At 30.4% G+C, this 15,741-nt stretch overlaps 1 protein-coding gene across 2 annotated transcripts in view; it reads left to right on the top strand.

Moving 5' to 3' along the window:
* Positions 1-15,741, top strand: part of LOC142327353 (uncharacterized) — a 117,782-nt gene that overhangs the window by 26,924 nt on the left and 75,117 nt on the right. For both annotated transcript variants that reach the window (XM_075370325.1, XM_075370323.1), the window contains 4 exons: positions 1,655-1,815; positions 4,968-5,127; positions 10,191-10,491; positions 13,780-14,012. In XM_075370325.1, coding sequence (XP_075226440.1) covers positions 1,655-1,815; positions 4,968-5,127; positions 10,191-10,491; positions 13,780-14,012 — 855 coding nt within the window. The remainder of the gene's footprint in view (positions 1-1,654; positions 1,816-4,967; positions 5,128-10,190; positions 10,492-13,779; positions 14,013-15,741) is intronic.

The following is a 15,741-nucleotide window of genomic DNA, read 5'->3' as shown; positions in this document are numbered from 1 at the left end:
ATCCCTCCAGTATTAAAGTGACTATTCCAGGATGCCTTAATTGTGTCCTATAAGTCTGTTTCTTTTTTTAACAACATTTCTCTAAATGCTTCTCTCTTCATCAATTCGCCACAACACCTCTTCATTTGTCACTTTATCCGCCCGACTGATTTTTAACATTCTCCTATAGCACCGCATTTCAAAAGCTTCTAATCTTTTCTTTACGGGTACTCTGATCGTTCAACTTTCACTTCCATATAAAGCTACGCTCCAAACATACACTTTCAAAAATGTTTTCCTGAAGTTTAAATTAATTTTTGATGTAAACAAATTATATTTCTGACTGAAGGCCTATACTATTCACCATTTTATGTTGCTCCTGCTTCGTCCATCTTTAGTAATTCTACTTCCCAAATAACAAAATTCTTCTACCTTCGTAATCTTTTCTCTTCCTATTTTTATATTCAGTAGTCCATCTACATTGTTTCTACTATATTTCATTACTTTCATTTTGTTTTTGTTTATTTTCATGCGGTAGTTCTTGCGTAGGACTTCATTCATGCAGTTCATTGTTTCTTCTAAATCTTTTTATTCTCAACTAGAATTACTATATCAGAAAATTATAGCATCTTTATGTTTATCTTTATCATAGCAATTGTATACATAGATCAAATAGGTTATGACTTTCTTATTATTACACGTAACCAATAACGAACTCTTTATGTTATTTCAATATTCATGTATCTATGATTAATTGTGTGTGTGTGTGTGTGTGTGTGTGTGTGTGTGTGTGTGTGTGTGTGTGTGTGTGTGTGCGCGTGTGTGTGTGTGTGTGCGTGTGTGTGTGTGTGTGTGTGTGTGTGTGTGTGTGTGTGTGTGTGTGTGTGTGTGTGTGTGTGTGTGTGTGTGTGTGTGTGTGTTTGCTTGCTTGTTCAGGTAAAAGGGAAAAAATGTATGCTCTGTCTCCTATTTTATTGAAATGTTCACAAATTACTAAATATCATTTGTCAATAATTTGATAAAATGAAGAACCCAATCATAAGTAACAACTAAATCCCAGTATTGTTGGAAGAACATTTCAGAAAACCGGTTGGAAATTGTTAATTCTTATGAACACCTTATTGATCTTATGGTCGGTTGTTGAATTAGTGAAGAAAGAAAAATCTATTTCACAGTAATAACTTTTTATGAGGAAGGAATTTTCTTTTGTCACTGTCATACTTGGACAAATGTTTAATCCAATTTCGGCAAATATGCTGAAAAATAAGTTAAAAAATAGGATCCATTTTGGTGTACAATGGAAAGATACTGGATAAAAATTTTAATTTCTTAATTTCAACCATACTTTATTTTAGGAATTGTTGCTCTTACAAAATTTCACATCCGTTGTGGTAATAACACTTTTGTTTAGTAGAAGAATCTTGATCGGTATATTTTATTGACTTTACATAGTGGGTGAGAAATAGATGGATACAACGTGTTTAAAACATTTTGAAACCAACTAAATGAAAAAATTCTAATTGAAATGTTGATTATTAAAGACTGAAAATCATTGTCAATGATATGAAGAGCTGAAGATGAGTTGTCAATCATTAAAAATGAAATTTAATCTATGTATGCTTCATTAATTATAAAAGTTTTGAAAATTTATATTAATTACACCAATTTTTTACAGTGTTTAATTTTAGTGTATGCTTGTCATGGTTGGTTAGTAACAACAGTTGAAGGGATCAGTAATAAAATAGAAGGTTATAACAAGATACAAACGACTCTAGCTTATTTGAATGGAACACAATGTGGTTATTGTACACCAGGATTTGTCATGAATATGTTCAGGTAAATTAAATTAAAGTAATTATACATTATCTACCCGTTCTACTTTGAAAAAAAAAAGAACTCAATTTGGTAATATTTTAAATCTATCTGAAAACCAAATCAATCAATTAAGAACCAAAATAGATTTTAACAAAACCTGAAACTATAATAAAAAAAATTAGTATGTCGACTCATACAAATGGGACACTGATGCTATTGAAGTTTTACAAAAACAGGTAAAAGTACACGTCTTCCCCTTTTACTCATGGTGCGGTTAAACACAGCTGAGAAAGATTCAAGCCATATAGTTCTTTATTGAAATACCTCCTGATAACTCAGTATTAAGTAAAGTCAAGTTGGAAGTTGATCTTGGATCTAAAACTAAATCTGTAAAATGAAATTCTCGTTTTAGTAATTCTACAGTGTAGTTTATTCATCAGCATTGTTTTCCTTAATGACGCTGAATGAAGCGTTTTCCTTAATGAAGCAGATAGCAAGTGGAAATCTATTCAGTATGTGGTCAAAAGTACAATCAGCACAAATATGAGTTTTATTTCGTCGTCAATAATTTTATTTATTTTTTTATATATAATATGAGTAAATGTAACTCAGCCGATTGGTATTTAGAATTAAGAGATTAGATAACTTGATTTAGATTTTTTTTTAATTTTTATATTAATGTTGAATCTGCATAAAAATATTATGTTTTTACAGAAAGTGATAAAACTATAAACTGATTTTTAAACTATTATATAAAACTGATTTTATAATATAAAAACTAATAAACTTTATATGTTCCAGTAATTAAATTAAACATTAAAAAAAATTATTTCATGACATAAAATTTTGATCATGCTGATCAAAAGTAATAATGTTTTATGTTAATCCAATCTCAAAAAGGCAACATTCATTTCAAAAAATTTCACTAAGATAAAAATCAAGTGACAATAAAATTTAAGGGAACTAGGTATAAATTCCTTTGTTGCCAATAACATTTCTTGAGGTATGTTTATTTACTGAATTTGTCTTGATTATTATGAGACATTTACTCACTAATAGCATATTTAAAATGTAGAACCAGGTGCGGGGTTCATGCTTCTGTGAACTCGGTCAGCTAGTTCAGAGGGCAACGAAGTAGGACAGTCAAGATGTCCGAAAGAAGCCTACAGTGAAGGCGAAAGCTGAGTCATAATCCACTGATGTAAATATCTACTGAGGCATTTACATCAGTGGCATCCCAACAAGGACTGGCTTATTACTGTGATGTAATAAGTTAGAGTTTCAAAAGATGACTTCTGTTAAAGCCCATCCGGGCTAGGGTGGTGATATGGTGACTGGAATCGTCACAAGGTGGGTGGCTTCTACGGGGGTTGAGATGACCAATAAAATTATTAGAAATTATCAACATAAATGTTATGTAGTATTTAGTAACCAAACTGATAAGCACTTTGAATCAATTGCCTTGATTTTAGTCTTTTCCTCATTTCAATGTATTCAATATTGAAATGGCATGAAAACATTATTTTGATATGGAATGTGGGAAAATCGATTAAAACATATCGAAAAAACTACTGCACGAGTGAATATACATTTGATCACACAGGTATGATCAAATGCATCAGACTTTGGCTCGTAGATTTTGGCTCTTTTCTAAACTTAAAATTCTGCTTAAAGGTAAAAGATTTGAAGACAGGGAAGAAATAAAAAAAAAATGTGAGACAAGAGGATTTATGATGCTCACTAAAGATAACTGAAAAATACTTTCAACAATAGTAATATTGCTGGGAAAAGTGTGTTACATCAGAAGGGCCTACTTTGAAGGAGACAAGTCATTTTATTTCCTGAATATTATGTTTTCATGTTAAAGAAGGTTTTGTACTTTTTGTTCATACCTTGTATAACTAAATGAAAACAAATTACAAAATCTATCAATTAGATTATGAAATGATAGAAAAGTAGGGGTTGTTGATAAAATGTAATGTAGATATTTTAATTTTCATTGTTCTTTTTTTTTGTTCTTACTCGTAAAATTACTTTTAAAACCACAGACTGATGCTCAATTTCATATGTTGATGGATAACGATAAATTTTTATAACACATGAAAAAATGCCGTGCCTGACCAAGATTTGAACTCGGCACTTCTGGATTAAAACAGAGTACTACAACTCCACCATGAAGACTGATGGAATGGCTTAGTGCTTATATAGTACTAAGTAGATGTTTATTTTCGTGAATTAACAATAACTTGCTCATTCTGGATTTACTTTTATGGAATTTTGTCCATTAGAACATACCATAAAATTTTTATAAAAGTAGTTTTTCCACGGTTTATTGTACCAAATCCATAATCTAGTGCCTGCTGTTTCCATAAATTTTCATTAAGTATCTATAAACATAAAAAAAAGCATCTTTTCCAATGAAGAAACAATCAGTTTGTTTTTCTTTCAAAGTTTTTGTTCTGTTTTGTCCAGTTATTTCCAATAAGTGGAATAAGCAAATAGATTTTTTTTATACGGGATCTTCTTCATTTTCTTTTTATAAAGCAGTTATTTTTTTCATATTTAATTTTTTCTGGTATAACAACAGTTCTATTGCTTTTCCATCAAGTTCTGTAAAATTGCTCCAGAACTTTTTGAGCATTGCTTGATTTTGAAAATTGCTCCATGGTTAGTTACACAAACGTTTTTCCATATTAATCTAAAAAAAATTGTAGAGTAGATAAAAATTAAGCCACTGTGTTTTGTGATGCTGAAATATTACTTTGGGAATAAGATTACTACGTCGTATGAATTGTGACGGTATAATTAATTATTTTATTGGTTATAATTAATTACTACTATACAACTATAGAAATTAAAAATTTTTTTTTATTTTGGAGAAAATATAAGAAAAGTTATTTTATCTACTCTACGAGATAAGTAGTATACATGTGAAGTATTCATCTTGTCCAGACTTTAGCCGAACCACTCACCTAAACGATATCAGTAATTGAACCACAAAAATTTTAGTTCACAGATCGGTATCAGTTACAAATACAACTGTATGTGTACTTTTATTTATATTTTTAAATCGACCTACAGCATCACAGAATAGTAAATTTAAACCATATCATTACACATCACTGTATTAAAATGACTAAAAATAATGTTGGTAGCCAAATTTTCTGTTACAGTCTTTTAGAAAGCAACAAAAATCTGACAATGGAAGAAGTAGAAAAATCATTTTCTGGACATATATGTCGTTGCACTGGTTATCGTCCAATACTTGATGCATTTAAATCTCTTGCAAAAGATGCCAGTGAGGAATTAAAAGCAAAATGTGCTGATATTGAGGTAAATTATTTAATCTGTTATAATTATGTAAGTGTATATTTGCATTATGTCTTTACTATTATATAAAGACCCAGAGTTAATTAATAAATTATTTTTGCAGAGTTAATAAATTATTTAATCTGTTGTAATTATGTAAGTGTATATTTGCATTATGTCTTTACTACTATATAAAGACCCAGAGTTTGTAGGTTTGTTTGTTTATCAATTGAAATCTCAAGGTCTATAGAGCCATAATGAAAAATTCCTATGCTGTTTTAAGACTTATTCTTTCCTGAGCAACATAGGATCACTGTAATACATTACTTTCCATACAGCCCTTAATTTCCTCCTTTGGAACACCATCAGCGTAATTTAAATAATAAAGTGAAAACCATCTGTTATACAGCCACCAAACTGTGGAATCTGATTCTTCTGATATTGAAGTAAGTGTACAATAACCAAGATTAAAAAGAATCCAATCACTCATAAGACCTAAATAGCTCGAATTTTCATTAAGTATAAACTGAAATAATGGAATATTTAAACTTTTCTTTTTCAGAAGTAGCTACTTTCAGAAAAATTAGTAACAAAATGATATCCAAGTCTAAAGTTCTTCCTTTCCAAATTATAAAAAACTAACATATTGCAATATTTGGACCATTGTTTTTTTAGCTTCTGTTCTACCATGAGAAAAAACTAAAATGTATGACAGTGACCGAGAGGTTCAGGTAAATTTGTCTCTTAAGGTTCCCAGGTCATTTGCTCAATTAACAAAATTTTTATTATTGTAATATTCAGATAATTCTTTTTCAAAATGTGTTCCACCATCAAAATATATTAAAAAACAATGTTTTCCACTCTATTCAGATTCTTCTAAAGGACTAGCCCTTTTATTCAAAAATTGAATTTGTTCAGATGTTTAATCTTTTCTTTATCAACATTTTACATTTCTCTGAGTAAATTAAAACTTTATGATATGAAATTTTGAATCCTGTTTCCACTTAGATTCTCTGGGTCTCTTAAGCCCCGTCAGAAAGAAAAATTGAAAATTTGTTTTGTGTCGTTGAAACAGCATTATTTTTTAAGGATATATAAAAAATTCAAGACTGTTAAAAGATCAGGGACCCTTTGCCGCTCTAAGCTAATTAATTATTTCCTTTATTCATATAACAATTCAGTACAATAACAACTTCAATTTAAAAATTTAGCTAATATGATCTCATTTAAATTAATTAATCATTTTTCTTACATTGCAAAATTTTTATTTTTGGATACAAATAGATAACTAAGTGGTGTCAATGAGGTTTGAGCCATACCAATATCTTTCATGTATAAAAAAATTATAGATATTGTAATTAGCATAAAATAATATTTGAGAAAATAAATGTAGACATCTACACATATAAAATTAAATTTATGTGTTCTTGTTTCTTTCAGCATTCTTTTCATGCCTTGAAGAAAACTGATTCAAATAAGTCCATTGGTATTTAAATAAATACCTAATAAATAAATAACTGGAATTCCATTTTTTTATTTTTTTTATCGGTTAAATTTTAACTCATCATGAAACAATAACAGTTTTAATAAAACTTGTGTGGGAAATGAATAAATAAAATTTAATTAAGCTGATTAAACTTTTATTTGAACAACAGTAAATTTGGGCTTGAAAGTAAGCATCTTGACTATACCAGGCACAAACGTGTTATTAGGGGTTTGAAAGAAAAACTATCCAAAAGATTTATAGACCTATGAAAAATATGAAAACAAGAAGGGTTAACTGGCTTGCTGTGGATTGAGAATACCACACCCAAACTTAATTGTTTTTAAGGTAGCTTTAAAAACAATTCCTGTAAGGTTTCTGAAAGTTTGTTTGTAACAATTTCTGAAAGTTTGTTTAAATTGGTTTTCTCATTTAACATAATCCTGATCATGAGTCCTGATGAGTCCACCTCTATATTTTTTGACTTCACAAAAAAATACAAACAAAACTAACCTTTATTTGATACGAAACAATTGATATAAAACAAAATTAAAAACAAGAGAACTCTTCACTAACTTGTTTCCAAAAAGAAAAAAAATGGATTTTCAACTCAGACTTACGCGACTGGGGTAGCATTCTGTATGTGCTTATCACTGTGCTTTTGCTTATCTTTATGCCATGCAGACCCTATTTTAATGGTACATGTACCTGTTATTGGGTCAACAGAATTTTCTGAACAGTTGATAATAAGATCCATGTAACCCAGGGGGTGGTGTTGGACAGGCGGCTTACCTTCGGCGAACATGTAAATTATGCGACCCGGAGGGCTAAGGCCGCCAGAGCCTCGCTATACCCAGTGCTGAACAGTGCCAGCCCGTACCCACTGGCAACTAAGCTCCTCATTTTTCGGCTGTACGTACTGCCGATTCTAACATATGCTTACCCGGCATGGGGGGCAGTGTTGAGCTCCTCGCTTCAAAAGAAGATCGAGGCCGTCCAAAACATCGCGTTGCGGACGATCTTTGGAGCTCCGTGGTTCGTCAGGAACGCCACTCTCCGATCTGATGCGAGATTTCAATCCGTGTCCGAGGTGGGGGTGGCGCAGGCGCGCAGACTGTTCGGGAGAGCGGCTGTGTCCGAACACAGTCATCTTCGGGACATCTGCCGAGAGGACCCAACTCCGACAGTTGTAAGGAAGCGGCCTCACGCCGTACTGGACGAACCACCGTGATGGTGCGGTGCGGTAGCCGAAAATCGACAAACCAGGCTTAGGGGCCTCCATATCGCATGAGCCATAAACGGAATAGTGCGTCAGACGCGTTTCCGGGGTCGCGAGTGAAAAGTTTTCGCGAGTTATATAGTTTGAAGACGTCAAACACGGTAAGTCGCGCATAAAACAAAAACGCGGTCTAAATTTAAAAAAAAAAAAAACTTACAGTAAGACAAAATATCCCAGCAATTGCGACTCCTCCGGAAAAGGGGACGCATTGCTCCCTCCTTATAGCTAGTGCCCCGTTGTGGCGTATTCCTGCTAGCCTATTAAAGAGTTAGCACCGAAAGGACTTCAGTGGACGGTCTGAAGGGGAATTACGTCGGGAGGACAGGCTTTATAAGCCTAGCCTTCCGCGGTCGGCCCATGAAATGGGTTCGATAACGCTGGTTTAACAACGGATTGGAATGCAATTAAATCCGTCTTAAATTCACTAAAATAATAATAGACAAAACTTGAAAAATTAGATCCGAGATTAAAAAATAACCCTTTTAAAAACAAGCCCGATTAGAATGATCCAGCAGCAAGGGACTCTGTCCAGGTTCTGCGATAAAGTAGGGAGTAATAGACTCCTGCCAACTTTGCATTCCATTCCCCAGGTCAAGATTGTTAGTATATGTTTTCACTAGATACAACAATGGACCCTTCCAAAACATAATCTTTCAACACTGATAAAAGTGTGTCCACTAACCGATCTTTCACCAGTACGTGAAATAATGATTAGTACCAACTTTCACCCGAATTAAGTGTTGCTGCACAACATGACTGATTTCAACATGGATACCAAGGCCTCAGTTTTTAATGAATGTCTTAATAAATTCTGCAAACAAATATACTGCTGAAAATGTTTTCAGTCGACCATAGCGGTACTGCTAAATCATGAATTTTCATCACCCGGTTGAAACCGTAAAAATTCTTCTTTATTGACCTCATAAGCCCAAAAGAAGGGCTTATGAGAAATTAACAGTTTTGATCCTTGAAAAAATGTGTCACCCTGAATCCACATTCTTTACACCACTTTTAATCAGAAAAACGCTGATGAAGTCCATTAGAAGATGACATTGAAAAATAAGCCATAAAATTCATTTGAGGATGAAACTGTAGTGTTATACAAACCTTAATGAAAACACTTAACTTGTAACAGATTTTTTTTATTCTACTTACATGAATTAATACATTACAGTTTTTAAGTATGAAATACATCTTCCTTTATATTTTATCATTTCTTTCAATTCTTTTGGCACAGATTAGATTAATTTTACCCGTTGTTCTTAAATTTTTCCATCCCAAAATCACTCAAACAAACAGATATTATTGTTGCTCATAAACATTTTTGCTGCTTAAGAATAACATGAAATGGTGAGATCTTATTGTAATACCAAATTTTTGCTTCTACAAGAATGAGAACCGTTTTTAAAAATCACTATATGTTTTTCTGCATTCATTGTAACCTTCAATAGTAATAAGACAATGAGGACCTTCAACAAAAAAAAATCTCCAAAACATTTTTTTACTGGATATTTCACTAACTGAATCAATCATGTGTTTGGAAGAAACAGATTCTCTAGATGGAGAAAATTCATTTGTTTGATAAGCAGATCTCCTTTGAACAAAATGCGACGTTTCTCTTCCACAATGAAATGTATTTCATTAGAGAAAATCACTTCCAACTAAACTACAAAAGTCCAACTGACAAATTTTTTATGCCATTGTAGTGATTCTTTTCTTCACATTTTTTGTTAGGAACTCCTTTTTCAATGAACATCATGTTTTTCACTTTCCCTTTTTTTGGAACTTGACTGAACCAGCCTTTTTTTGAGGTGGTAGTGGAATTGTCAGCTTTCAAACTCATCTCAAATTGTACTGTAATTTGACATTGTGACATTATTGAAAGTTCATGGAGATTCATGATTTTAATTCATTTTCTAGTGTAAGATCCATCTAAGAAATTAAATTGAATGATTGCCATAAAAAATTAAACAAATGTAGCAAAAACCAATTGTTCCTACTAAAAAAATTAAACAAATTAATTAATAGCTTTAGAAAACACTGTGCATTTATTTCACACTAGATTTTAAAAAAACAAACAAATAGATATTGTTTAGTGCTGAGAATGGTTGCAACAACTATGAGAAGAGCTGTTTACAAAACTATCAACAAAGGTGGCCTTGCAAGAACAGCGGGACCAACTTAACTGAATTTCCCTTTGTAGTGCAATGTTTTCATTAATTTACGCAACACTGTAGCTTCAAAGGACGACTTTCATATCAAGTGATGAATGTGTGTCGGCATCCTCGTAGTAGATTAATATTACTATTAACTTGTTATTTACAGGATTTCCTGAAAATCTGCCCAAAAAGTGGTATAGATTGTAATAAAAAATGTAAACTTAATTCAAAAGAAAAAGCAACATTTGTTTGTGTTAAAAACAAAAAAGACAGTGTGATTGCAAGCGACAGCACAGATTTATCAGTGATAAATTTGGCTCCAAAGTCATTAAGAATTGTTGTAAGTAATAATCTTACTAATTTTACTTCTTGGTATAAAGTTGCATCAGTAAAAGAGATTTTTGAAGTATTGGAAAAGATTCCTGATGATGAAATATACATGTTTGTTGCAGGAAATACAGCACAAGGTGAGTTAAATTCTATTCTATAAAAAAAATAGAAATATTAATATAAAATATTATATATTAAAATATTACTATTATATAAAACAGAAATACTCATAAATTTTAACATAAAATTGATTTAAGTGTAAAGAGGAAGTGCAGATGATCAAATATATTTTTGAAGATTTTAATCTTCCCATGTAATAAAAGAAAAGTAAAAGCATCCCAAAGCTTTGTCAGGAAAGTTTATTTACAAAATACATACCAAATTTCATTAAAATATCTCAGTCTATTTTTAATATATAAATTTTTGTTGAGAAAAACACAAATGGCAAACAGAGGAAAAATAAAAAGAAAGGGCATTATCTACATGATTTTTTTTGTTTATTTTGAGTCCTAAATCTGGGTAGATAAAGTGATAAATGAAGAGGTGTTGTGGCAAATCGATGAAGAAAGAAGAATTTGGAAAAATATAGCTAAAAGAAGAGACAGACTTACATCCGCATCATAAGGCAACCTGGAATAGTCAGTCGCTTTAATATTGGAGGGACAGGTAGATGGGAAAAATTGTGCAAGCAGGCAACATTTTTAATATATAAAACAAATCGCTAGGGTTGCAGAATGTAAGGGATATATCGAAATGAAATGACTGGCACTAGATAGGGAATCTTGGAGAACTGCATGAAACTAAATGACTGAAGACAAAAAAAAATCTGTCCCTTAAATTGGGTTGACACCTCCCAGGGCACTCCATATAGCTATTAATTTTTATTAATTTAGTATTATTATTCATTTTTATTACATTTAGTGGAGGAAATATAAACAGGCAAAAAGCTATCAACTTGCATTATGATGCGCAAGCATACTGCCAGGTTAATTGTCTGCCATAACTCGATTGTTTGTCAATGGATTTTTACAAATGATATGTTATTTTGTTCAAATTAAAATGCTTAATAAATTTTGTACAAGTAAAAATTTGATCAGACAAATAATTACAAAGATATTGAAGATTGAAAAATCAAGATGGCTGCCATGTTGACATTTTTTAAGGTGGCGTTTTCAAAAGATATTAGTCTTAGATTTGCCAAATTTAATTAAAGTAGATATACTCATTCCTCAGAAATAATTTTTTGCTTGAAAATCACAAAATAGTGTCCTGAAGGAAAACAAAGCAAAATAGAACTTATGTCGACATGAACTCTTGCTCGCTTTGGTGTACCGAATTGGTTCCTGAAGTTTGGCTAATACATTCCGGAACACTCCATACATATTTACAATCAAATTTAAAATTTGTTAGACAATGTGTTTTTGAAATATAAATGAATAATGTTTAGAAATAATACTGAATATCCTTCTTCTCCTAATTCCAATTGGCTTTAAATTTTGGAATTTTAATCAACTTAAGTTCTTTCATATTTATAAACTTAAATTTCTATGATTGCCGTAAAAAAGTCAAAAATTCAAAATGGCAAAAATCATTTAATGACAAAAGCCTTACCCGTCCCTGTTTTTATTTTTTCTAAAAATTTAATGCCACAATGCGAAGAAATTTACAAATATAGAAATTTTTCTAGCCATTTCAAAAAATCTATAATGTCCCAATCCAGAGATATTAAATATACTGATAGATATTATCAAAATACAGGCCATCACAATTACATAAACATATCTTCCAGAAATTTCTATGGATTTTTTTTATTTTTTTGAACTGAGTTTGGAAAAACCCAACATTAAAATTTAAGACAGATTTGTATACTTTCCCTCTACAGCTGCTGTTTAGAAGCAATATACCTATAGTAGGGAAAATAGAAAACAAACAAAATCAATTGATAACAAATTATGTCTAATAAATACTGAAAAAAATGACAGCAGAGGTATGTAAAAACCTGAAATTATTTATATATTTCTCATTAGTGAGCTTATATGAGCTTATTCTTATTAATACAAACCTTATTACTAGGCTTGCTAAGAAAATGAGGAGTAGACTGGTTTTCTTCCACATAAACAAATTCTTTTTAACGACATCCACAAAATGTGATTGATAATAATAATAATTATAGTAACAGTATTAGGAGTAAAATTCTCTGAACAAATTAGTTTGGGAATTCAAAAAATTAGTATAAAATTATTACTAAAAAAAAAAAACTATTAAGATTGTTAGTACTGTAATAATTTAGTTTCAAATTGTTAAATTCTAATTAAGTCACTCAAATGTTTTTTAATTCACACGTTACAAACTTAACATTGTAAAATCCAAGATATTTTCGTGAGTTAAAGCTAATACAAAAGTAAAATTTTAATTTTTAACACATCTGTTTGTTTTTATCAATTGTCTAACATTACTTATCTCGGTAATCAGTGCCAAAAGATTTATGTAATAATAACGAAGAGTAGGGAAAATTCCAGTAGCTCCTAAAATTAGTGGAAAGTCCTTTTCCTTAGTTTCAAATTTACTTTACTTAAACATTGAATGCAGCTTGAATGCAATCAGAGGTTACCGCCTTAAATTCTTGACTATCCCATAATAAAGCTGTAGATTTAGACTGTTTTATCTCTAACCGTGAAAAACTTTGAACCTAACAATAAAACATTTGGATACACTTGACTGTTTGGACTTAGCATCAAATGGTACATGATTAGTGAAAATGTTAGGTTTTAAATAATATCTGCATATTAACTTATAATTTACTGATCAACCTGTATCAATAGCCATAAGAGTTAACCAGAAATATGAGTATCACATAATAAGGAACGATACATGATATTTCATAGTTTTATATTTATAATCAAACATTTTTTATTTTCAAGAAATAAATGTTAGTCATGCATCTTTTTCATTCAAAATGGTGTGTGACAAAATAGCTTAAAACGACCATCCGGGCTATGCATCTGGTTTCCTGGTTTTGTTTAATACATTTTGGTAAGCCAAGCCCACTTTAATGCAGATAATGTTCAGCTCTGTAAATGAAACTCTGAATACCAGAGGGACTGATTATTTACTGAGCGTTATTATTTTAAGAAAAACACCTTTTATCAGAGTCTCATGTAACTAAAATGATTTAGATGCACCAGAACCACAATAAAGACTAGTATATTGTAAAACAAAGCGTTATATATCCCTGTAGTTAATAGCGGAGTAAAAAGTTGTAATACCACCTCTTTTTAGATGCAATAAATATTATATATGAATAAATTGATAATCATTTATAAAATATAAAACATTTAAAAAACATTTATAAAATGTTTTTTGTATTGAGTTTCATTATAAAAAAAAAAAAAATATTTAAATAATTTTTCTTTTATTAATTGCAGGTGCTTATCGTAATAAAAAAGACATAAAACATTATATAGATTTGAAAGATGTCATGGCATTAAGGACATATACCATTATGGATAATGGTTTACACCTCGGAGCAAATATGACTTTGACTGAGGCAGTAGAGGTATTAAGAGCGACATCAAAAAATACGTCAAATCCATTGTTTTCTTACACTGCTATTTTAGCAGATCACATTGAACTTATAGCTAATGTTTCAGTAAGAAATGTACGTGCTGACAAAATAACATTAATTGTTGTTTTAAGATGTATTATATAGTTGAATATAAAAGTTAATTTTATTGAATTAACTAAAAATATAATTAATTTTTAGGAAGTCACTTGTTTATCGAAGGGTTTTTGGTTTTAAGTGACAAAATAATACTTCTTAAAGAAAGCAATATCAATGATTTTTCTTTCTGAATTAAAGATTCTTCCTTATTCATTGTTGGTTGTAAGAGAAAGTAACACAAATTGTATGGATTAAACAGTACGAATTGGAAAAAAAAGAAAATGATTATTTTCTGTCTACAAATTTTTTTAAAATACAAATTCATACCGTAGAAACAGAGTTCAGATTCAAAGTAAATGAACTTAAAGTTAAAAATCATCTTTAAAGAATAAAGTAGGATAAATGATTAGGAGAATCAAATTTTTCCACAAGCAGTTTGGCATTTATGCTTATTGCACAGCCACAGGATAAGAAAAAGGATTAAGAAGCCTACTGATAATAGGTACAAATTTTCTAAAGGAACTGAAATTATATAGCGTGTGGAGGTATCCGACTGAACTATATACAAACCATTCAACCAGACTTACATTCCAGGCATGATTGTATGAGTAAATGTAATTTGAAATTTCTAAATAAAGTAACAAAAGTAACTTATTACATTACTCAAGCTTAATCCTTCCTTTTACTTATAGACATCTGTCTACAAGCTAATTGTAGTCATCAATGGCCACTAGTATAAAAATGATTACTCTCAGCAAAATCGCTATTATATCAGCCTTGGTGTCATTGCTACTCAAAGATTATATTACTTTTATTTATTTTTTTTAAATTCAGTGAATGCAATGCTGTGGTATGACAGATGATCAGTTAACTTGCCCTTTCGTGTTAGACCATTGTTCATTTTATCTAGAAATTACCAAAGTTACCTAGAATATTTTACAGAATACATTTTTTTCTCTGCTGGAAATGGACATTTATTTCCAACAAGACAGAACTTCTATACAATCTACTTATTGTGTTACGCTAATCAAACAACAAGGTCCCTGGCTTCCACGCCCTTAGATTATTGATTCTGTGGTTAGATGAAAAGTTAAATTTATAAACTCAAAGTTAATACTCGAGATGAACTGATCTATTGAATTTTAAATATTGCCGCTCCCAAGAAAGAATGTGATGTTTTGAACAAAAAATCTTTGGAAACAACTTAAAAATCCTTTAATTTTGATAATGAAATTTTTGAACAGTCATTAGAAGTTAATAAAATCTAGAATAGTTTATTTTATTTTCATTGGTATATTCAAGGTAAATTAGTTAAATTTTTACTAGCTTGAATATTGATAATTTTTATTTTTTGTTTGATTATTTAGAATAATAAAAATTTCTGCCAAATTTGCTTTTAATGAAAGTCACATTTCTTTACTAGTATTTGTTTTTATTTTACATTATTTACATAAATTTTCTACAAAATTTTTTACTTTGTTAATTTCTAATTAACAGTTATACCAAATCAAAATATGATCTTTTTTGATCTGAACTTTTTGAGTTTTATGTGATTTTTTCAAAAAATACCAGAAATGCAGTTCTGAAAAACCATTATTTTATCATTTTCACAAACAACATAAAATTATATTAATTTTTTCAATAATTAATGTCCAAAAAATTCTCTATTTCATTCTAGTGCCTATCAAAATCAGGGTGAAATTTTTCATGCACCCCCAGCTCCCAA

The sequence above is a fragment of the Lycorma delicatula genome, chromosome 7 (assembly GCF_047948215.1).
Source record: "Lycorma delicatula isolate Av1 chromosome 7, ASM4794821v1, whole genome shotgun sequence".
NCBI lineage: Eukaryota > Metazoa > Arthropoda > Insecta > Hemiptera > Fulgoridae > Lycorma > Lycorma delicatula.
Note: the sequence above shows the minus strand (reverse complement) of the source record. Positions and strands in the feature narration are given on the sequence as shown.